The following is a 24,735-nucleotide window of genomic DNA, read 5'->3' as shown; positions in this document are numbered from 1 at the left end:
CCCTTTGGGCCAGTGGGGCTGGGGGCGGGGCCAGGAGGGGGCAAGTCCAGCTGGAAGGGGGCCTGTGACCAGGGGCTGGGGAGAGGCTGCTGCTTCTCCTAAGCATAAGCCCAACGTGCTGGAAGTGGCACACGACCGGGACTCAACAATGGATTGGTCCTTGGTTGGATCATTCGCTTCCCTGGCCCCAGCCCGGCCAGAGACCACAATGTGAGCACCGATCCCTGCCCCCCTGAGGCTGCAGCTGGTCACAGGAATGGCAGGGGGTTGCTGGGTCTGTTCTCTGCCCTCCACAGCGGCAGCCACTGGGAGATGGGGCCCTGTGGATCCCACTACTGACACCACGTCTGCCGGCCTCAGGGGGGCTGATAAAGTCCTGCCAGCTTCAAGGGGGGGGAGGGGAAACACTTCTCCTGTGTGCAGAGAGGCGGAGCAGGCGGGGACTGTCCCGAGGGGCTGTGCTCAGAGCCGTACGATCAGTCCCAGCACGTACGACTGGAAGGGGCCGTTGGCTCAGCTAGTCGGAGCGTCTGGCTCACACAGGCCAAACCAGGCCATCCCGCGGGGAGTCCCATGGCCGGCGTGTGGCTCAAGGGATGGGCCTCCCTGCTCACCCGCGCTCGGGAAGGAACCCAGATCTCAGCCTGTGGTCGGTGCCTGTTGCTCCAAGTGGCGTCCAGGCCAGAGGTCTGATGGGAGCCAATGGGGCAGAGGGTTTTAAAAGGCTCCAAGGCGGCCCTGGGAGAGAGGAGCTCCTGGGAGAGAGGAGTCAGGCAGCCATCCAGCCTTTCCCCTCCCTCTGGGATGATTCTGTAACTTGCTGCAGGGGGGCAGCTCGCCAGATCCATGCCCAAAGTCCTACAGGAAGCGCCACCTCTTCTCCGCGCTGCAGGGTTATTCCCCAGGCTTTCAGGGCTCCCGTCTGTCTGTTTCTAGGCGTCTTTGCAGGTTCATGGTTTGTACAGAGAAAAGGGCACGAAAAATCAAGGACAGTGATCAAATGTGAGAACAGGGCTGCCGCTGCCGGGTTCTTCACCTGCACCGAGTGGCCACCAGGTGTCACTGGTGACTCGAGTCGTGTGTGAAGCGGGTTCTACCCGGGCAAGCTCAGCCCCCGGTGTATTTGTTATCTCTAAGGTGCCGCAGGCCTGCTCCTGTTCACAGTCACAGACCAACCCGGTGACCTCGGAGACGTTTCCCGTTGTGCGTGCGGCTCCTTTGCCCTGGCCCCATCCTGGCTCGGGGAGGGCTTCCCAAACGCTCTGTCCGACACCGTCAGCAGCGAGGCCGGGCAACTGGGCCCCAATGCAGGGGTCACATGTGCTACCTTCACAGCCTCCCTTGTCAAGTTCTGCTGCCTGAATTGGGACGCGCCCCCGCCCCTTTTCGGGGTGTCTGCAGCAGGGCCTGTCAGCCTGCCCCGTTCATAGCATGAGCCGGGTCCGTGGGCGCTGCAGCAGAAATGCCCTTTGCGAGTTTCCCAGCGGTTCCCAGAGCACCCTTCGGTTTGGGATCTTGTCCTGCAGGGAGCGTGAGCCGGGGGGGAGGAATTCCTGCCCAATGAGCCGGCCTCCTCCTTGTTTGGAAAGACACCGGCCAGCCCGGCGCCCCCTGCGAATTCCTGAGGCGCTGTTCAGATAAAGAGCTAAGTCCTTGCACTCTGGGCAAAGGAACCCCCTGAAATCCCACAATAGCCTAGTGTTTGGGTGCTGGATTTACCACCGCAAGCTCCAGAGCCCTCCTCCTGCTACGGGATTTATTACAGGCCCAAGAGCCTGCTCTGAACAGCTCCCTCCCCCCTGCTCCTTTGCTCTCCTTGTTCCTTCCCCCAGGGCAGGGCGGCTCATGGCCCTGCACAATTCCCTCTGTGGGTTCCCACAACTAAGGGGTTGTTAGCAGCCTCCAGTTGCTCCAGTGTTTTCCCATTAACTCCAGTGTTCCCCCATCGTCTGTCCCAGCTTGCGCCCCGCTGGGTGCTTAGAGCCGTCTCCTCCGGCTGTGGGGTGGCCCCTCATTGTCTGGCTGGGTCACCCCCTGGAGTCAGGATGTTAAGTATCAGGTAACTGACCGATCCAATAGTCGATGTGTTTTTGCTTTGACTATTCGATGAGTCGATCTGGCGCCTTCGCCTCTGAAGCGTATCAATGACCCTAGGGCTGTTGCTACACTTCAGAGGTGAAGGTACCAGAGCCTGAGGTCCGTTGAGGACTCCCCCGCTGGCTCCGGGCTCCAAGCGCGCTGCCGCTTTGAAACGCCGCGAGGAGCCCAATGTTGGGTTTCCCGTGCATGTCAAAGGGGCAGCGCTGCGTGGAGTCTGGGGCAGAGACCTAGCGAGGGTGTTATGTGCCCAGGGGCAAAGGAAAAGTTTGCACCCACCCCCCCAAATCTGGCACAGAGCTGAGCCCAACCCTGGCAGGAGGGCTGGGGGGAAGCTTGTACCATGTCTTCCCCTGCTGGTGGAGATGGAGGAGGGTCGGGCTGGGGGCAGAGAGGCGGGGAGGAGGGCAGGAGGCGGGCGATGGAGGAGCAGGTTGAGCCAAGGGATAACAGGGAGAGCGGTGGGGGATTAAATTGGCACCCCCCTAGCATGGCACCTGGGGGCAACTGCCCCCCCCCCCGCCCCTCTCTGGCTACATCACTGGTCCGAGGTCCCCAGCTGATCCCCGGCTCTGTGCAGCACTGCAACTTTGAAGTCCCCCCTCTTCTCCCCGACCTTCTACCTCTATAGGCTAAAGGCAGCCAGGGGCAAAGCGACTAGTCGACTGGTTCTTCACATCCCTAAGTTGTCCACACAGCAGCTCTCAAAGGGGCAGGGCAGTGTACTCCAGACTTTCCTACCCTCCGTCTTTCCCTCGTGCAGACGGCAGAGGCAGCCCCCTCCTCGCTGCTGCTGGGTTAGATCGGGCCCGTGTGGTCGGGGGCCAACAGCACCCGTCAGACTGACCCATGGGAACAAGGCCTGGGGGTTCCCTGCTCACCGCCGTGGCAACCCCCGTCAGCGTCAGCCGGAAGGGAGAAACTGGCCGACTGACACACACAGTCACAGCGACTGACACACGCATGCAAACAGCCAGCCAGACCCATCCCAGGCCGCGTTGATTCTGCTCCATCGGGGGCCACGAATGTCGGTGAAACCGCCACGGCCAGAACGGGGCCGGCCCAGGTCACAAGGCGAGAGCCGCTCGAGAGCCCCCAGAGCTGCTCAGGGGGAGGCTCCGCAGTGAGACACACCCCAGAGTTACTAGTCGCCCTCCTCCTAAGGTGGCGCGAGGTGGGGCAGGGGGCTGGGCTAGACGGCCTCTCGCATCCCTTCCAGGCCTAGGACGCGACAACAGCCTGAGGTCAGGGCCCCGTGATGCCGGGGGCTGTACAAACACCTGGCGAGAGACAGCCCTGCCCAAACGCTTCCCACCTGAACAGAGAAGACAAAAGGGGGTGGGGGGTGCAGTGTTCCCTGTAAGCCGAGCACTTGGGCGGTTGCCCAGGAGAGAGTTGGGTGCTGCCCAGCTGATTGGCAGGGTGCTCACAGCTGGCAGCATGGGTTTCTGTTGGTGGTTCACAGTTGCACATGCCTCAGTGCACAGAACAAAATTTATTCCACGTGTGGATGGAAGGAATTAGGGGGAACCTGGCGGGGGTGGGGGGTCATTTTCCTAGTGAGGAGGAATCGATGCCCAGTGAGTAAGCCAGGGGCCAAAGGTCCCGGGGGGAGGGGCTGCAAGAATGAGACCTGCACCTTGCGCACCCCAAGCCCTGCTCCAGGGGCTCCGCCACATGGCCCAGCTTCAAGCCCAGGTGCAAGGTGGATGCCGGGGGAGGAGCTGGCAGGTCTCTGGGGAAGCCCAGGTGGCTGGATCTGACCCAGCACCTGCCCTGCTGGGGTGGCAGGCTTTTGGGGGCCTGATCACACGAGCCAGGTGGGCACCGCTCAGCGCTCACTGCCCCGCTCGAGGAGGGGCCCAGCCTGTTCCCCCTTCCCTGTCTGGCTGCAGGAGGGGGCGGGACCCCCTGGGCCGTGTCAGAGAGCGGGAGGGAAGGCAGCCTCCAAGGGGACTCAGGCTTCCCCACAGGGTGCCAAGCACGGGGCTGCTCTGAGCCCTCCTCCCCTCGTGCCTGGGCACAGCCCTGCCCAGAGCCCTGTGGGACAGGGGCCCCGGGGGACACTCCCAGGGGGTCACAGCAGGGGAACGTTGGAGCCTTGCACAGAATGGCCACAGAGGGCTGGCGAGCCAGCGGCTCCTGGAGGTGAGCCCATCTCTACCCATGGGGGACATTCCCCTTCGCCGGGTAACCCCACCGCTGCCCACGCGGGCGGCTCACCCCTTCCCCGGCAGCAGCGGGTGCTGGCCGGCTGTGTTCTCCGGAAGTGGGGCGCTTGGGCAGCCCCCAGGAGAGATTCAAATGACGAGCTGAGTGCCCACAGCTGGCAGCAGGTGCTCCTCATGGTGGTGCACATCTGCACAGGTCTTGGTACTCAGTAAAAAATTATTCCACACATGGATGGTGCGGGGGGGGGGGGTGAGGTAGAGGGGATCATCGCTTGCCAGTGTCCCAGCAGGATGCAGGCCACCTGGACCCCAGGCTGGGCCTGTCTTTGAGCATTTCTCCATGGGCGGCGTGTTTGTGAGAACCCAGCACCTCCGACAGCAGCAGCCCCTGACCCGCACTGCGGGGACTCATCTCTGCACAGCCGTGCACAGGGCGACTGTGCTTCAGCCGCAGGGTTGCGCTGGCCCAGGGTGTGTGGGGCCGAGAGAAGGGGGAAGGGAAGCTCTGAGCCCAGGGCGAGCGCCCTCGGGGGTGGGAAGGGCCAGGCGGGGCCGGGTGCGGCTGCACTGCACTCTGTGCTCTGCACTGCCAGTCCTGGCTTGTGGGCTCCGTGGAGCCCAGCCCAGGCGTGAGCATCCCCACGGCTTTGTGCACCTGTGTGCGATGGCCGGGTCACACGGCCGGGCTGGGGGAGGGCTGGCAACGGGGGCCACACTCTGACCCGCGAGGTGAGCGAGGAGCCGCAGGCTGCCCTGAGCACTGGCATCAGACCCGACCCCCCACGGGCCCGGTGGTCTCACCACGTAGAAATGTCTCATCGTCGCTGGCTGGGCTCTGTCGCTATTTCCCTGGGCTGGGAGTGCCGGGGCCATCCCATGCTGGGGGGAACCTGCCGGAGTGACCTGAGTGAGGGGGATTCCCGTCCTGGAGCACATAGTCAGTGGGGCAGAGGGTTGGGCAGAGGCAGCGGGGGAGGGGGCTGCAGGGGCTGTTTCCCGTCCGTCCAGCGATGTCTGAGCCAGCTACTAGGCCATGCAAAGCAGCCACCTTCCTGCCAGTGGATCTGGGAACCGGACTCAGCGGTTCCTGGGCAGGCGCTGGGCAGGGCGGGGTGGGACCTACTTCCTTAAACGCCAACACAAATACATCCTGGTAGCGGGGCCCACAGATGTGCCGGCCCCTGGGCACAGTGTGGGGTGGGCCTTCCGTGACCCGTGCCAGGCACCCTCCTGGCTTCCTGAGCCTTGGGCCCCAGCCGGGAGCCAGGGCGTGTCCACATGGGGAGATCAACCCAGCCCTCCTGCTCTGGGATACGTGTGTGTGCACCTCTCACTAGCCCTGCAGAGGCTCTGAGCACCTCTCAACAGACCACAGGGCTCCCCCCACAGCGTGCCCCCCCCCCAACTGGTGTCATCTGAAGGGCTCTTACTGAGGAGGAAGGGCAGGGACACAGGACCCACTACACTTGGGGGTTCCGGCCCTGCCTCCCGGGGCCTGGGAGGGCAGATAAAACACAGATGGCAAGGTGCCTGGGGATAGAAAAGCCCTGGGAAGAGGCAGGCACTTGGCTTTTGCACCGGGATTCAGATTTCCCTGGGTCTTGCCAGGGCCTCCGCTGAGGGGAGACTGGGGGGGAGGCACTAGTCATGTGACCGCTCCCCCATGTGACTGCTCCTCATGCCCCCCCCCCCACCAGTCTGGGGAAAGGCTGAGACTATCCCCTCTCCCCAGGTCCCACCTTGTCCTGTCCCCACCCCCATCCACCCTGCCCCATCCCTGCTGCCAAGACCCCTCCCCCAAGCGACACAGCCCAGGACACTAGTGGGGGTCTGGCACCAGCAGTGGCACCTTCCTCTGCAGTTATCCCTGGAGAAACATGACCCCGGCCCACTCTGCTCCCCCAGCTCCCTGCCACATCGCTTCCTGCCAGGTAGTGCAGGGGGAAAAGAAGAGTGAGGGGGGATTTGAGAGCAGTCTGCAACTCTCTGTGGGGGGTTCCAAAGAGGCTGGAGAGAGGCTGGTCTCAGTGGGGGCAGGTGGCAGGACAAGGAGCGATGGGCTCACGTTGCAGGGGGGGAGGTCTAGGTTGGAGATTAGGACAAACGATTTCCCTAGGCGGGTGGGGAAGCGCTGGGCTGGGTTCCCTGGGGAGGTGGTGGAATCTCCATCCCTAGAGGTGTTTCAGTCCCATCTGGACCAAGCCCTGGCTGGGATGATGGAGTTGGGTTGGTCCTGCTTTGGGCAGGGGGCTGGACCTGAAGCCTCCTGAGTGCTCTGCCAGACCCGGGATTCTGGGATTCTATGGTTTTTCTTGGGGCTCCAAATCAGCTACTGCCTCCCCATACCCAGCAGCATGAGTTTTGGGAAAGTTTAGCCATCTCCAGCCTCCATGACACATTGGCTATGGTTGTATGTAGAGGGAACTTTCAAGGAAATACAAACATGGGCCCACCCCCCAGTCTGACAGCCTCTGTGCCACGGGGGATGAAAATCTCAGGAAAGAAGGAGAAGAGCAAGTTGAAAAGGAAGGAAATGACCCCATAGTTGGGACCTTCCTTTAGGTGATGACATGGTGCCCTAATGCTCAGAATGCCCTTCTGGTGAGGGTATTCATGTTATCAGGAAGGGCAAGTAATAGTAATGGAGGTTTCAATGATTAAAATACAGATCAATGGGTCTGTGATGTGCTGAGATGAGATGGTCGTGAGTGTGTAGTATCTCATGGTCAGCAGCTGCAGAAAGCAATCTGGATATTTTACTTGTGATTACATGGAAAAGGGAGTTTGAGGCCTTAAATTTTGGCAAGGTCTGTTTGATAGAAACCTGTTTTACTTCCAGGATGTAATTTTTATGGTGAATGAAGGGAATATATAGGACAGTTATGTAGCGATATTCCTTCTATCTAAACACTGCTTTTCATATTTCCTATTCTTTCTGACTGTCTTGTAAGCATGTGGTTGAGAAATTGTATTGTATAAATATGTAGCCCTAATAAATAATGACACGTTACCATTTTTCACATGGATAATGTTTACTGAGCATCATGCTGATGTTTAAACAATTAACCCAGGTTCTTTCGCACAGTGTGAGACATAGAAGTTTCTCCCAGAAACTCCCGTCTTTCATTAAGGGGCTGCCCAAGTTCAATTATAACCTTACAAAGACATCAAAGAATTGCCCTACACAAAGTTCCTACGCAGCATAAACCTGTTAAAATAAGCAACCCCTCTGCCCTAGAAGCAATGCTAATTAATCCTTTTCACACTTACACAGTAAACGGTAAGAATAAAGGGAGGAAGGATCGCTGAGGGGAGCACCTCAGAAAGCTGCAGACCCATCTGACACCGGTTCAAGAGTCCAAGAGAACCCAAAACAAGGCACTAAACAGGATTTTTATATTCCCTCATTTGCGTCTTTCACATGTAGAACCACAGTGACCACCTTCCATGACCATAATTAGATAAGATTGATACCTGCTTATTATCCATAGCTGGTCTTCTTGGTTTTCATCACTATATTTTAAATCAGTATTAATAAACTACATCACTAATTTCTTAATAATCTCTTAATAATTCCAATACATAAAATCAGCATAACTTCCTAATTACTGCATAGCAACCAGATTGCTAAAGCTCCTCCAAAGTCCCTTCCTGCAAAATATCACTGCAGTATAGTGTCCCTTTCGTAGTTACTTGTTTGTCTTCTCAGAATGAGAGGGCAGGATTTTCGGTCTAGGGTCTCTCTTAATCTAAAATACCACCTCTCACGTAACTATGGCCGCAATGGCCTCATATCAGTACAACAGGCCCTTAAACACAGCAAGCTTAATAAATCACTTATTTATGCTCACCTACTTGCCCCTATGTGCATTCCAAGCCATTAAGCAATATACACCTATCCATCTTATATCCATAGAATGCCATTCTGCCTAGACAAAGCATAAAAAATCACTCACAGGATGTGAGACTCGGTCACAGGTCAACAAATAGATACACAGGCCTTCTGCTAACTGCAGCTGGTACAAATTTAGATAAACAAGAATTAATACTTCAGGGTACGTCTAGACTACATGGCGCCGTCGACGGAGCCATGTAAAGTAGTTTACCCGGCATAGGCAAAGCAGCGAGAATTTAAATAATCCCTGCTTTATTAAAATAAACATGGCCACCGCGCTGCGCCGACGATCAGCTGATCCGACACAGCGCGGTAGTCTAGACGCAGATCGGTCGGCAAAGGCTTCTCTCATGTTTATTTTAATGAAGCGGGGATTATTTAAATCCCCGCTTCTTTGCCTATGCCGGGTAAACTACTTTACATGGCTCCGTAGACGGACATACCCTTAAAGATAAAAAATTAGCATGTACTATTAAAGTAAATGGTTCTTGAATAAAAACAGTTCTCTATCTAAGTATGTTAGAACATCTACAATCAAAATAACTCTACACCAGAATGTAACTCTACCCAAATTGTTCATTTTCAATCAAACATGCAACTTAAATACCTCTGCACTTTAGTTACTTTTCATTAGGGATGTTACATTGCAGGTAATCAGCTAATCAAGCAGTCATCGGAATTTCCAGACAGATATCTGATGACACCCCACCATGTAGCTTTAGGTCTTTATTTAATTTATTTATTTATTTAAATATTTTTACCCCGTCTCTCTATTTAAAATATTCAAGGCAGCGTACAAAAAATGATTACACACAATACAAATATATATAACAATTTAAAATACGAGACTCCCAGAGGGACATAAAACCAGGTTTTATGGTTAGGGTAATTCTCAGACTGAGAAAGAGACAAGTCTGAAAATAGCTCCTTACTCAGAATCCCCCATTCCTCATTCAAAGGTACAAATCTTTAAAAACATTTATCAGTGTGAGATGAAATTTTTAGGAACTTCACCAAAGCAAATGCATGATTTTATAGCCATGTACAGTTATATGGAATGAATGCTCTAGTCTGAGATGCAGGCCAGAGCACAGACCCACATGGCATAATTGCTGCTTCATTTGAATTTCTGACTGAGAGCTGAGACTGTATGAATAACAAATTCATTGTGGTTGGGATATGTAGCCGGTATTTTCACTAGATCAGACTGAGGCCTACCTTGCAGGCCCATGTGGCAGGATAAGAGGGGCATAAGGCGCTCCCTTGCCTCCCCCTGCCGGCTTATCCATGCCATGGGGAGCAGCACAGAGGAGACAGAGCAGGCTCCAAGGGGCCCCTATATAGACCCTCTCTGCTTCTGAGGGGGAGGCGGGAGAGAAAAGGGCTATACTGGAGATATCCCGGAAAAACTCTGCCATCTAGACTAGGCCAAATGGCGGAAAAGCCTCTTCCAGAAAAGCTATCGGAAAAAATTATGCAAATTGCAGAGTGCGATTTGTGTAGGTTTTTCCAAAAAAAAGCAGCAGTGTAGACCTAGCCTTAGGCTTGGATTCAAAAAAACGCTTTAACACACACTTGAGTGCCATTGACTGTAACGATTTGCTGAATCAGGGCCTAGCTATTACATCTGTTTGTCTGCTGTGCGCTCTCCTGCACTCTCCTTTCCTAGTGCTGCTGTCACTGGCTTTCAGTCTCAGAACTATCCTTGTAACTTTGTTAGAGTCTAAATTAGACTCTCCAGTCATTTTGCCCCCTCTTTTTTCCAACCAGCTGGATAGCCCAAGCGACTGAATCCAGATTCAGAGTGAGTTGTGCCTTGGGCAGGACCCTGAGAAAGGTGCGGAGGCATATGGTTACCTCATGGCTCTCAGGGTTGTTTGTTTCGATTGATACCGGGGGGGGGGCGGGGGGAGGGAGGAGGTCACAGATGACCCCTCTGGGGGGCCTCACGAGGTTCTGACATGGCCACGGCCACTCGCCTTCCCGCGCTCTGGGGCTCCTCACCGCCTGGTCATGCTGGGCCAGCTCTGCTGGTCTCCCCCAGCCAAGGCCCCAAGCTGAGGTCCCTGCTCCCACCAAGAAGCAGCACAGACACTGGACCTCTTCAGGTCCAAGGAGAGCGCAGTGTAGGGCCCAGCCTCCTGAGAGAGCTCTCCCCAGATGGGATCAGACCCCAGAGATTTAGGTGAGCCCCCTTTAGCAATGAAAGGGGAATGTGCAGTAGGATTTAAGTAGTAATAAGTGAGAACAGGCAGAGCAAAGTAAGTTACAAATCAAAAGGAACAAAACGCTTGGCTAATTCTCCACGGAAACCTCAGTACAAACTCTTCAAACTCACCCTAAAGCCCCTTTTCCAGCTGCCCCTCCAAACCAGGGCTGTCTCCCCACCTGGAGTCCCTGGCCCCTTCCTTCAGGTGTAGCCCAGCCAAAAGTCCCAGGCCTCTGTTTTCCTATTCCTTTTGTTAAAGAGCTGAGGCCCCTCCCTACCAACCACTACTCAGACTCAAGGACAAAAGATTAACAGCGGCTCATCTAGAAGTTGCAGGAAACACCCTCCATGTCTCCCATTTACACATTGGAAACTCACAAATTATTCCCCACTCCCTGTGACTAATTTTACATACACAAATGATACATCCGACAGAGTAAGGTAAACAGATCACGACATGAAGATCGATGGGTTACATGAAATAATTCACTCAAACCACCTTTGAGTTATGTATATTCATGTCCATGAGTCCAGTTCATAAAGCATGGGGGGGAGGGTCCATCACAGGGGGAATGTGATCAAAGTGGTTTTGTAAAAAGTAAACATTAGACATGCGACTGCTTCTGGGGGGGCATAATAGGGGATGGAGGGTTGGGGGCAATAGGTGTGAGAGGAGTTTGGGACTGCATCAAGGGGAGGAGGATGAATGTTGGAGGGTGGCAGGGAAAATTGGAAGGATTTGGAGACTCAGGAGAGGAGGAGAAACGCTTATGAGTGTTGCAAGTCTGGGTGAGAATAAGGGCTGGACCAGGCATGTGTGGAGTCAGGAGGGGTCCTGCTTGGACAAGGGGGGATTGAGTGGCTCTAGGCCGTAGTTGGAGCAGGAATCTCAGCCGGGGATGGGCAGTGGAGGTGAGGGACCCAGCAAAGAGCTCAGGCTACATAACCCAGGTGGCACGCAGCCCTCTGGTAGCAGCCTAGGGCAGGAGACAAGAAGCAACTTCTTACATGTTAATGGCATCTACAGGGCCAGACTAATGGAGGTGGGAGCAGCTCTTAGTTTTGCTTCCACAGCAAAACCAACAACAACCATATTGGAAAATACCCTGCAGTAAGTGTCCTAGATTTTCAAAAGTGAAAGAGAAAAAACCATAAACCTCGCTCCTCCTGACTGAATAAATGACTACGGCTTGTCCAGATCAGAGAGGACCATCTCCTTTGTAAATTCTTCCCACTCAGGGGGGACTTTTCCTTTATCCACAAATTTTCCAGAATATTCGTTTTCTATCTGAGAGCGGAAACGGCACACGAACCATTTCCAGTAAGACTGTAACGAATTGTCTGGGGTGATGCTCCATTTGGCATATGCCGGAGAAGCTTGTCGATAATCCCTGTATGGAATTTTATTATCCTCACTAAGTACCAACCGGCAGTCACTTGCTACCAGGCTGGAGCAGATGTCAGTAACTAGATTATTAGTTTTGTGCCACTGGATGCCGGTCACGGCTTGAGGACGATGGAAGGGAACACTGTGGTCTCCATCGTGGCCAGGAAGTGTGTTTGTGCAAACAGCCTTGCAAAATGGACATGTCTTCCAGCATCCACAGAGCTGCTCAAACAGGATCTCATGAGATTTGGATTTAAATGGTGCTGTATCAAGTGCAGCAAAGTCACATTTCAGATTTTCTTCTACTGAATCCAATAACTCAGACACACTTTTCTTAAGAAACTCTATGTCATTTATCTCCTGGTGTTCAATGCTTTTGAGCTCATTTCGGGGAAAGTGTAAGTCACCTACAAGCCTGTTGCAAAATTCATCCAACCATAAGGATGCACTCCCATTTTTGTCTTTGACAGCTTTAGTTGATTCATCAATAACTTTATGAACTGACGTGCAGAAAACATGGAGACGGCTATTTAAGAAATGTAAAAGTTTTGTCTTTTCTGTGTCTAAATAATTAGCCACACACTGTTTGATAAAATTTTCAAAAAACTTCCGGGGACGCTGAATGTATTCCTTGTACTTCTCAAAGTTCTCCTCTTCTGCAAGAGACTTTAGAATGTGGGTTTCCAGTTTGGCTCTACTGCCATTGAAGGCTGGGTAGTTCGACTTCATTTCATCTGCTACGTCAATGGCCGTTTTGTCATACGTTGCACAGCGGAGTGCTTCAGTCATCTTGTTGCATAAAAAGTCAGCAAATGTGGTGATGGATGTTGCTCCCTGGCAGGCAATCTTAAAACAATTGAAGAAATCCTCTCTCTCGCGTTCAAGATACGTCTTTGGGTCATTGGCTACCTGGAATTCCTTGTACATCTCTCTGAACCTCTTTGCTGCCATTTGGCAGAGATATAAGGATACATCTGTTCTGTAGGCAGGCGTTACAGTAAAATTTGCATTGGTAAATTCAGAGTCTATAGCTTGGTTTATTATATGCACAATCTCCTGAAAGTAACCGGAACTGTAATTCATTATCTCTGGTTGTTTCTTTTCTATGTGTTGATTTATAAGCTGTTTTATCCTATCTGTTATTTCCCTCAGTGTATTTAATGTCTGTTTATCGCTTTCTTCACGAGACCCTTTCCATGGCCAAAACCCTTTTTTCTTTGTGATATGCTGAGTCGGCTCAATACTAAAAATGACACATTTTGAGAAGTTTTCAATCCTCTTTAATAAATCATTTGTGGATGAAAAATTACAAGTTAAGAACTTCTCCACATCAGTACCAAAAGCAGGTTCCTCCGCCTGTGGGACAGTAGAACATACCTCTTCTACCCAGTTCTTCCATGTACACAGAAAGTTCTTTCTAAGGTCTTCTTCCTTTAGCTTCACGTCTCTGTATTTTAGAGCTAACTCTTTGCTTCTTCTAAGCATGTCATCTTTATAAGTTGATCTCTTTCTTTCTAAACCGCTTTGGTGATTTTTTAGACAGATAAGCTCTTGGCCTTTTCGATTAGCTTTGTCAACCAGCTCTTGTTTAAACATTTTCAGTCGGATTTCAATATTTGATTTCCATTGATTCAATATCTTGCAGTCTTTATCTTCACCAAAGTACTTTTCCAGGTCCTTTGTGACCTCCGTGTATTTTTTATCAATTGGCTTTTCAAGAAATCCACTCTCTATCTTGGATATTTCTCCATTTTTAATTCGATTGTTAAGCTTGTTCTGCAAATCAAGCATGTGGCTTCTTAACACCCAGGTCCACTTACTATACTCTGCTTCCAGCCGGTGGTAGGCTACAATCTCCAGCGTGTTCTTAAAACTGAAAATAAAATTTTCATTTAATAAACCCTTCCACAAGTCCTGAATGCGAACTTTCAGTTCTGACATGCTCAACACACTGCCCTGGGCGTTCTCTTTGGCAGTCATGAGAATCTTGCTCTTTAGTTCCTGCACATTTTGGCTGTAGCTGGGGTTGGGAGGTGCCATAGGTGGGTCCCCTTCCCAGAGGTGAGCAAAGTAATGGATGTGGGTGTTCACATCAAATTGAATAACATCACTAAAACAGCTGACTTCATAGAACTCTTGCTGGGCTGCAGTAACGGCCATTTCATCTAATTTTTGCTTGAGGCGTCTTCGCCCTTCCATATTTTTTTCCTTTGCCGTTATTTCGCCGACATTCTGGTGCACAAACAAGCAACTTGGGGAGAGTTTGACCTGCTTCATCCTCAAAAATGCCTGGACCGCGATCTGCAGGATATCTTGTATTTCTGAAGGGTTCTCGCCAAAGATATTGATCACTGTCATGTTGCCAATCCCAATGACGAAGGTGGCTAGCTCGTTATCATGATTAAGAGTCATTCGGTTTGCTAGCTCTATGGCCCGGAGCCCTTCAGTATCAATAATCAACAAAAAGTCAAAATTCAGCTTTTGTCTGAATTCTTCCTCCACCTTCAGGAGGTGCATAAAAGCCCCCCTGGTGCACCTCCCAGCACTGACGTTGAACTGGAGACCAAACATGGTGTTGAGTAACGTTGATTTCCCAGTGCTCTGGATGCCCAGCACTGAAAGGACAAACACCTTTTGGTCACCCAGCTTCTCAGTCAACTTGTCAAAGATGGCTCCGATCCATTTCAGTGGCACATACGAAGCATCACCATCCATCAGCTCAATGGGATGCCCTGAAATCATTAGCTCGGCTGCGATTTGGGGCAGAGTGGCAAAATCTTTGTCCTTTTGGTTCACTGCATCCAGTGTTTCATAAATCTGACCTACTTCTCTCAGAATGTGTTCAAGGCCCAGGGAAGATCCATTGATCTCATTAGATAGTTCTTCCAATTTTTTTTCTAATTCATTATCTCCAGCATTTTTTTTTTCCAGCTTTTGTGACCAGAGCTCATGGTATTGTTGGTGTAGTTCAGCAAGGTGGTCAGAAGACAAGTCATCCATAAATATTTTCAGCCACTGCAGGAAGTACATTTTAGTTGTCTCTGAATTTGACTGGAGAATGTCAAGCATTGACCTCATTAAATCGTTGAGGGGGAATGCTGTCCTGAACTGTTTATGGCGTAGCATACGTTTTTCTGATTCGGTTTGGCTTTTGTGCTGTTCAATGCCCATGTTTTCACTCTCACGCAAATGGGTGAGTTCTTTGTCCTTTTTACACCACTTGTGCCATAATTCTCCTTGGAGAGGCAAGAATTTGGCCTTGGCCTCTACTAATTTGTTTTCATTTAAAATGCTTATTACTGTCTGTGCCAATGACTTTCCTTCCCTGCATTCTGGGTTATCTTCATCAACGAGGAATTTTTGACATCGAGCAATACCAGCACATGTGTCAAGACTGTAAGGGGTATTTGACACCTCTAGAGCAAGTTTAATTCTGGCCGTCAGCTCGTCCATTAATTCAGCCTCATTACGGTTCTTGACAGCAATTTTTACTCGGTTTTCTTGTCTGTTTGCTGAGATTCTCTCTTTGTCAACACACAGGAAGATGAAAGGTTTGGGAGACTTCAGCAATTCTTGCAGAAATTTCTTGCCTGTTTCATTCTGGTCAGTGTCTGACAAAAGAACCACATTGACAGAAGCGATCGCCAGTAAAAATTTGACTTGCTGCACATGTTCTCGTGCGTCTCCATGAAGATTGGTGAACGCAACGCAGTTGTCAAATCTGTCGTCATCCTTCCCGCCTGGACAGTACCAGGTGATTTCTGTGACACCTTTCATCAAGAGACCTCCTTTGCTACTGCCTCTGCAGTGACGATGGAAAAAAATGTTATGCTTTTGCTTGCTCAGTAAAGTATTTAAGAGCTGAGACTTAGAAGATGAAGACGTTCCCAGTCTTATGAAAGACACCACTGGTGTCCTTGCTTGATATACCCATTTGTCTTTGCATTTCTTAACCTGAGTCACCTCATTGTGTTTCTCATGACTCGACCATTTCTTCTTAACCTGGCAAAAGGACCACAGTGGGAATTCTATTTGAGAGGTGCAGGGATTTGGCACCAGAAGTGGAATAGCAAATTGACATAAAGCGAGTTTTGTGGAAAGGTATTGTCTCATGAAGTCGTCTGCACAGTGAAAAATTGCCATCTGGACGTCCATTGGGTGCACACGTGTCTGGCTTGTGGCAGATTCACTAACTTCTTCACTGTCACTATTAAAAAGATCATCCAGATTATCTAAAGATTTGTTCCCGCTGACTGTGGGGTTCAGTGTATTTGAACCTTCTTTGGTTTTGCTGTCGTCCTTGCAAACCAGACTCCTTGCTCTATAGTCCAGCATCAACAATTTTTGCAAAAAATAAAGCGGAAGCTCTCTCTCCGTGCGAGGCTGGTTCTCCTGAAAAGAAATCTGGTTGATCACATGGAAATCAGCTTCTGCCATTTTCCTTGGATAGTAGTTTTCAAGTCCAAGGCGCTGGATCAAACTTAGAAACTTCTGGGTTTCACCAGAACCATGTGTCTCGGTGGACTGCATTTCTTTGGGTTCTGATTGTGGTAACCCTACTTGTTTAGTTCTTTGACCAATATTTTTTGCTTCTTTTGTCTTCTCCTGTGCCTGCAGATTGTCATTTGTGTCTTCACAGACCCCTTGTAGAAGGGAATTCAAGTTAGTTTCTAAAGTTTTCCAGTCATTGTGTTCATTGTGCTTTTTAAGGAGGTTTATAACATCCGTGGACAAGGAGTTGCCCATGTGATGTTCCATAAAAGTCAAACGCTTGCTCTTCTCTTCGGGGGACACGTCTTTGGATTCTGTGGGTGTCACTGTCAGGCCGGTCAACAGCAGGAAAGCCTGAGCCTGGCAAACATTCTGAGGTTTAAGGGTCAAATACCTCTTGTGCGCCTGTTGCATTTCCTTTGACATGAAGTTAATTTCTGGGCACCCGAGGAGATACGGAAAAGTGTTGCTGTCCACACAGTAGCCTGTGCTGGTGGCAACGGAGAGCAATAACAGCTCGATGTCTGTCTGCTCGTGGTCCTGTAGAGCCTTCCGGAGGGAACCCAAAGCTAAGCTCACACTCGCACTGGCCTTCGCCTTTGCTTCCTTCACGGCCGCTGGGGAGGACGTAGGCGTGGAGGTAACGGCCCGTATGGAATTCTTTGTTTTCTGAAGGACTTGAATAAAATCAGCCAATTCAGAAACAGGGGGAGCCTTGTCCGGCTTCTCTTCAGCATGAAAGAGCCACTGCATGATGGACGAAGACTGGGGGAAGTTCTTAACCGAAGAGATGTGAGGGTCCAGAAGAGACGGCAGCAGAGACTTGATGTACATAGAGTTTTGCGTGGGTAAATCTTTGCACCAGAGAACTGTGTTTGCCAGGAAATCCTGCAGCCCTCGGTCCGACAGGCAGATGTCGATCCAGGTCCTGTCGTGGTTTGTTCTCTCCATTAGCTGCTCTTTGAATTTGAGCAGCGTCATCAGCTGCCCCTCCTCCCCCGTGACTTCCCAGGTCTTCACCTCCTTTAGGAAGGATCTGGCCTCATCCACTGCGCTGACGGTTCCCTCCCCGGCCAATGGGCTGGCACTTAGGTTTGTTAGGGCTTCATAGGCCTTTGTGAGACCATTGACCATTTGATAAAAGTCTTTAAAATCTTGTTTGTGATTGGCCAGGATTATGTCCCACACTGGAGTCAGCTGAGAGCCTCTGTCAATCACAGACCAGGTCTTGTTACTGGCCAGCAGCCCAGATTTCCATGCTGCGAGTGACTCCACCCCAGGAGGGCCGCCCGTCTTGGTCACACACAGCTGAATCTCTGTTTGCTCCTGTTTTCTGTCTGTGCCCTGAAATGATTCTTCAGTCCCTGACTTGGATGCAGTCACTCCGGCTGCAATGCCCCAGCCAAAGCTGCTATATTTGCCCCCGACGTAAGAGCTCAGCGCATCAGATTCTTGTTTCTTCACCTCGTCCAGCTGCTCTGCTCGGAATCCCTGTGACGCTGCTTTCCACCAGAATATCCCGCCCAGGTGAAGGGGGCCCTGGTTCACGTGAGACCCGAATCGCTTGAAGAAATTCCCGGCCCGGCTCTTCAGCAGGGGGAGCTTGTCGGGCTCTGGGGTGAGACTCAAAAGCTGCTCGATCTCTTTTAACTCCTGCAGCGCGGCGCTGGACAGTCGGAGCCGGTCCTTGGGGAAGTAGCAGGAGGCCAGGGGGATGTAGTTGTACTTGGTGGTGCAGTGGTAGGTGCGCTCAGTGCTGGACCTGTGGGTGCTTTCGGACTCTGAGGAGCTGCTGTAGTCAGTGCTGGTTTCTGCACTAAACCCCCCAAACCCAGCCTTGGCTGCGAGGCTCAGGCTGTAGCCCAGCGTTTCCATGGTCCGTGTGAACGTGGACTCTGCTGTGGCCGATGAAAACTCCTTCGTCTCACACAAGGGCCCTTGCTGTGGGCCAAAGAGCTCCAACCCGTCTGGGAGCTCTAGGAGCTGCTCTCGCTTCTCCACCATCTCGGCAAGCTGGCTGGTTTTGTAAATGCCCTGCAGGGCCAGCCCCCCCGACGCCCGTCTCACAACTTCCCTGTCAGGGAGAGTCTCGCTCTGGGACACCGACTCCGGCAATAGGTGTAGTTGTGTGTGCTCATTCTCTGTGGCCTTCATCCGAGGTTTCTCCCATGGTTCCCTGAACTCCTGGGGTATTTTCATGGTCACCTGCTGCTCCTGTTCTGTTCGTACAGCTTTGTTTTGGTGCATTTTATCTTTATGTTGCATTTCTTCTAATTCAGGCAGTGCTGCCTCAACCTGCTCTTTCTGCTTCTGTCCCATGGCCATGTGCTCCTGCAGCTTGCTTTCTGCTGTGTTTAGCCTTTGTCGTAGTGCCGGCTTTTCCCAAGGGGGCTGCACTTGGAACGCCAGCTTTAGGTCGCCTGCATAGCCCCGGTGTTCCAATGCTTGTGTAGAAGTGACCCCGTGTTCATCGTGTGGCTCGGGCAGCTGGTCCAGTGAACTCAGTCCCACGGCTCCGAGTCTCTCCACCAGCCCTTCCTTCTCGGCAAGTTTTTCTTCTTCACGGTCTGTCTGAGCAGAACCATCGGGGCCCTCTTCCGCCACAGCCGTTGCTTTGAAAAGGGAAAACACACACGTCTGTCCCTGTTTCCTGCGCATTCACCTCTGATAATTTACTGACCCCTGTTTTACTCGGAGATGTGGCCATTTAGCCTGCTCAGACTGGGAGCATTAAAATGTTTGTCTGGGCCCCCTGAATAATACGTGCCCCAGTAATCCCCCGATTGTCAATCCTCCTGCGATCTCCATTGCCTCCCCCCTTCACCACACCCAAATTCCACCCCCATACACCACATAGCTCAGTTCCACCCTACCAGCCCCCCTCCCATCTCCTCATCCCTTCCTAACTCTGACCACCACCACCCCAAGAACTCCCATGGATCAGCTTCACTTCTGCTGGCTATTGACTCACCCAGCCCCAGTGCCCATCCTGGCCCGGGCAGTCCAAGGCCTGGGGTCTGAAGCTAGGCCAATTCAGACTGGAACTGAGGGCAGGAATTAACCCCTGGAACAATCTGCCAAGGGTTGTACATGCCATTGCCCTGCTGAAAGGTGCCGGTCGGTTTCGAAGAGGGGGCTCTGCACAGCACCTGGGCTGGGTGCGGCAGGGCTGACGTACAAAGCCAGCTGCCCCCACCAGCCGGCCCGGCCCCAGCGAGGCAGCGGGGAGATGATGGAGGCGGCAGAGCTCAGCCAGGAGCAGGTCTCTGTGCCCCCCAAGGAATCGCTGTCCCCTGCCAGGGCCCCAGCAGCATTCTGAGAATCCCCAGGCCCCCAGGCAGCCCCGTCCCAGCCATACGCACCCCGCGCTGGGACACAGCCTGGCAGCATCAGCCTGAGGAGCCAGCGCATCCATTGCCCTCTGAGATAGAGCAGGAGGGCGAAGAGGCCGGCGGTAACCACGAAGCCAGGAAAGCGTTCGTAGAGGCACAAGCCGCCCAGCACGGCCACCACTAGCTGAAACAGAGACACCCGCCCAGCGTCAGTGCCTGCCTTCGAAATCTGACCCCCACCCTCAGCCGAGGAGGCGCCTCCGGAGCGGGCCAGAGCCTTGCAGGCGTGTGGAGCTGTTCTAACCTTCCCCAGCCCTGGGCCTGGGTCGCCGCTTCTCCAGGTAGCAGGACGGACACCTGCCCTCAGTGACGCTGCTTGCAAGGGAGGACGCTCCAGGAACATGATCCCTCACACCCCTCCCCACAGCCAAAATCCCCGCCCCGGCCACCTCCCCTTGCCAGGCAGCCTTCAGTGTCCCCCTGGGAAGCCCCCTGGGACCGAGGGCGTTTCTGTCGCTGCCTGGCACACAGACTCCAGAGCCGTGTTCCCAAAGGAGCTAAGCCCCCTGCACAGCCCATGGCCCAGCCAATCTGCACTCAGCGCTCTCGCCATCTGCATACCCAGACTAGGGACGCCCTGTCATTGACACTTGCAGACTTGTCCTCCCTCTGCCTCGTCTGTAACCTGGGACTGACAATCGCTTATAGAGGGCTGATGCCTTTGCACCCGTCTAATACGGAGGGGAGCTGGCGGCTGCCTGCCCATGGGACGACAAGCAGAAGTCTCTGAACTCTGCAGGGTGAGGCTCCGTGCCGCAGGGAGCAGAGGAGACAGCGATGGCAGAGCCTCTCTTGAGACGTCTCCCAGCTCCCCCGCCCCGTCTCCACTAAATGTTCCTGTCTTGGTGATTAGCTAATGCCATAGGCTGGGGGCATGACCCGATGTGGTTTTCCCCTGCTGGCCCCTGGGACATGGCTCCCCCCACACCGGTCCCACCCGGACACTTGCTGTCTGACCCGCCCGGAGCTCCAGAGAATTTCTGTTGGGCAGGTTCTGGAGTCTCTCGGTGTCAGGAGATCGAGCCCTTGCTTGCCTAGGGAAAGTGGCAGGGCATGGGGCGACTTACCCAGAGGATAGAGCTGTTCATTGTGCCGGTGCCTGCGCTGTCGTCATCTGTTAACTCCACCACCTGGCACCATCAGCTGCTGGAAGGGAAAACCAAAGGGGCATTTCAGAGTCCTCCTCACAGAACAGCTACCAGGCAGCCAGTAATTTCCAGGGTGCGTGGTGAGGTCTTGTGTAGAAGCACAAGAGACATCTGGAACACGGAGGGAGCAGCGTGTGGACTGGATTTTCATCTATAATATTTCTGCCATTGCTTTGGATTGCAGTTAGCAAGACTCTCATCTAAGAGCTCTGGATGCCCTGCTTAAATATCCACTGAACTGCACAGACCCTCATGTCACATTACTGGATTTTAAGGGGAGCAGCCAGATCACTGCTGCACCCATGAGGGGGGTGATTGCCCCAAAAGTTGGTACAAAGGGGGCCATGTGAGGTGTCAAATGAACGCTTACCTTCTACTGACTCTATAGGTGCTATTCATGTAATTGTCTAATGTCTGTGGGTGGAGTTATAAATATGGACTCTGTGTTGATGCTGAAGAGTTCTTTGTCTGAGGCAGAGCAATGGGCCAAGAATGTTTCCTCAATGGCCATGCTGATGAGCGAGGCTCCATGGAACAATAGACCTTTAGACGCCAAAGATAAACCTGGGGAATGAAGCTAAATGCCTGGTCACTGACCATGTGACTCGCCAGCTTGGAAGAGACCAGGAAGGAATATAAAATGCCATGCGGCATCCTCCATCTTGTTCCTAATCCCAGATGCCATCTCACAGGGAACTATGAGCCGGGAAGAACCGTGGGCCCATCCTGACATAGGATGTAACCAGAGACTTTTAAGATAGCAGTTTGTAACATCTCTGCTAAGAGCCTGCATCGAGAACTGGGTGATTCGATGGATGTGATTTATTCTCCTTAACAACCTTACTCTCGTGCTTGTCTATCTTTTAGTAATAAACCTTTAGATTGTAGATTCTAAAGGGTTGGCTCAGAGTAATTTGTGGGTAAGATCCAGAGTGTAAATTGACCTGGGAATTGTGGCTGGTTTCTTTGGGATTGAGAAGAACCCGTTCGGGGTAGGTGAGATTGGGTCCTAAAACCCCTCACCTGTGTTAGGCCCGGGGCTGATTGGGGCACAGCAAGAGCTGCGGTGTCAGAGGGGTTTTGCTCATAAGGTTTCTGGCTGGCCAGACAAGCACCTGATGCGCTCTGTGGGACTGGTGTGTGGCCTGTTTGGAGAGGTCACCAGTCTGGGGGCTGTAAGGAGCCCCGGATTTGAGCGATTCGCCCTGAGTGGACGCCCTCAGCTGTGCCCAGACCCGGCCCGGTCCGTCACACCTCGGCAGCTTAAGCCTCTAACAAGATCCAACCCTAAGTCAATGTCTCCACCCACCTCACGCTAATGTTCTACAAATGGCCGCTCCTCTTGACAGCCCAGCTTGGACATCTCAGCTTAAGAGTTGGGATGGTGTAGCCAGACACAAACCCCATCTTGGTTTTCCACGAACCCCATCTTGTTTCGCCCCCCCAGAGAGCAAGAGAAAGGCAGTCAGCCTTTGATGCCCTGGGAACGCAGGTGTGCTGCCTGTCCCTGACTCTACCATAAACAGAAACCAGACAGTAAATGGGCTAGCTGACGACCCGGGGCCTCCCGTCGCCCTGATGGCTAGTACCAGTAATTGACACGCCTGCACTGTCCCAGAGAGGAATCTTCGCCCATCACATACCAGAGGTGCCCATTGTCTGCATTTTCCCAGGTGTAAATTATGCTTTGCACCCTTCGTGGGAAACTTGGCATTCAAAGCCATTTTTCCTAATTGGCCACTTGAGCCCAGGAAGAAGCCTACATGACCCAAGGGGTATAAAAGAGGTTCAGCAGCCCACCCCATTGGAGCTCCAATCATCTATACCTGCTGGCAGGTATTGATTGTCTCCCGAGGTCTGTGGGACGCCCAACCTCGCCCTACTTCTTCCCGAGGGATTGAGAGAAAGACGCTGGCCACGCCAAGTCTGGAACGCAGGGGTGAGAATATATACCTGCTATGTGTCTATTTTGCATGCATTTAATAAGAGCTCAGAGAACCAAAGGGTTTCATGGTACCTGTAAGTGACTTATTAGTGTAATTTCTGTCCTGTCCTTTGTAGTGTCTGTGTTATCTGTAACACAGCAGTAGCATTTAACAACTAAGTTTACCCTGTAACAATAAATAGTAACTGTTTAAGCTTTAACCTGACTCCTTCAGTTGCTGTAACAGAACCAAGCACAATTTAAAAGAACTTCAGCCGGTCATAAGGGACTCACTGCCCTGACCGTCGGCTGACAGATGGGGCTGGATTTTCACAGTTGCTCAGCAGCTACGTCTCCAGGTAACGTCAGCTCAGATGCAGGCCTTCTGCCCCAGGGAAGACAGCAAACAGGGGTCACTGGAAATGGTTCTGTTGCTGCTGAACAGACTCACAGAGGCCTGGAACCAAAGGCCTGGAAGCCAGCAATGACCAGATGGCTTCACCTTGCTCAAAGCACATGGGAGTCCAACAAGCATGGGCTACGTCTACACTGCACATTGTTGCACAAGAAGATATGTAAATGAGGCGCAGGGACAAATATTGCCGAGCCTCATTTGCATACCTAATGAGCCACCATTTTTGTGGAAGAGGCTTTTGCGCAAGAAGCAGCTGTTTATACTGCTCCTTTTTGTGCAAACAAGCCCCTCTTGAGCAGGAGCCGTTCAAAGGAAGAACGGCTTTGTGCAAGAGGGGTTTTATTTGCACAAGAAGGAACAAAAATGGCAGCTCATTAGGTATGCAAATGAGATGTGGTGATATTCATCCCTGTGCTTCATTTGCATATCTTCTTGTGCAACAGTGCGCAGTGTAGACATAGCCAAAGGCTACGTCTAGACTGGCATGATTTTCCGCAAATGCTTTTTATGGAAAAATTTGCCGTTAAAAGCATTTTCGGAACAGAGCGTCTAGATTGGCATGGATTCGTTTCCGCAAAAAGTGCTTTTGCAGAAAAGCATCCCTGCCAATCTAGATGCGCTTTTGCGCAAAAAAAGCCCTGATCGCCATTTTCGCAATCGGGGCTTTTTTGCGCAAAACAAATCTGAGCTGTCTACACTGGCCCTTTCGCGCAAAAGCTTTGCGCAAAAGGACTTTGCCCGAACAGGAGCAGCACAGTATTTCCGCAAGAAGCACTGATTTCTTACATGAGATCGTCAGTGTTCTTGTGGAAATTCAAGTGGCCAGTGTAGACAGTTGGCAAGTTTTTCTGCAAAAGCAGCTGCCAGTCTAGACACAGCCAAATTGTTTAGCCCAGCATAACTGTTGATATGTAAAAACAGCTCATGCTGGGATGGAGAAGGAATCCGGAGTGTGGTTATGTAAATTCAGTTTAGCCAGGGCTGATGGAGGATCAGATGTTAGAATTCTACGTGATGTATTGTAACTAATTTGGGCTGATGTGGAGTCACAAACCATGCTACCCCTAAATGTGGAAACTGTAAAATATGACACCAGTGCTTGCAGGAGAGAAACCATCATTGTAAGTTGTCTCAGATGGACAAGCCTTCCCCTTCCAGAGTTGAGTGAACTGAGTTGGGGGGAAAGGGTTTGAGCCAGCCTGCTTCATGCCTGCCAGGTGTGGCCATAAGGCTAGTTCAAGCTGTTTCTTTTCCCCCCTGTTCTAAGGCTAGACGTAAAGCAGATTCTATCAGGAGTCTTTTTGCTAATCCAGTGGAAGCTGGAATCTTTTGCAAGCCTAGGTGGTGGCTAAAGAGTTGAAATCACTAAGGGTATGTCTACACTACCCTCCTAGTTCGAACTAGCGGGGTAATGTAGGCATACCGCACTTGCAAATGAAGCCCGGGATTTGAATTTCCCGGGCTTCATTTGCATAAGCAGGGAGCCGCCATTTTAAAAACCCCGCTGGTTCGAACCCCGTGCCGCGCGGCTACACGGGGCACGAACTAGGTAGTTCAAACTAGGCTTCCTAGTTCGAACTACCGTTACTCCTCGTGAAATGAGGAG

General features: G+C 52.0%; 1 protein-coding gene across 1 annotated transcript in view; it reads right to left on the bottom strand.

Moving 5' to 3' along the window:
* Window positions 1–8,565: 8,565 nt before the first annotated feature.
* Window positions 8,566–24,735, bottom strand: part of LOC149524598 (interferon-induced very large GTPase 1-like) — a 35,807-nt gene continuing 19,637 nt past the window's right edge. Inside the window, exons 2-4 of the mRNA XM_089776978.1 lie at window positions 20,710–20,788; window positions 19,613–19,766; window positions 8,566–18,862 (exon numbers count right to left, since the gene is read on the bottom strand). Of these exons, the coding sequence (XP_089633104.1) occupies window positions 11,556–18,862; window positions 19,613–19,766; window positions 20,710–20,730 (7,482 nt within the window). The 5' untranslated portion in view covers window positions 20,731–20,788 and the 3' untranslated portion in view covers window positions 8,566–11,555. The remainder of the gene's footprint in view (window positions 18,863–19,612; window positions 19,767–20,709; window positions 20,789–24,735) is intronic.

Source organism: Pelodiscus sinensis, chromosome 3 (genome assembly GCF_052426305.1).
Source record: "Pelodiscus sinensis isolate ZL-2025 chromosome 3, ASM5242630v1, whole genome shotgun sequence".
Lineage (NCBI taxonomy): Eukaryota > Metazoa > Chordata > Testudines > Trionychidae > Pelodiscus > Pelodiscus sinensis.
This window is presented reverse-complemented; position numbering and strand designations above follow the sequence as displayed.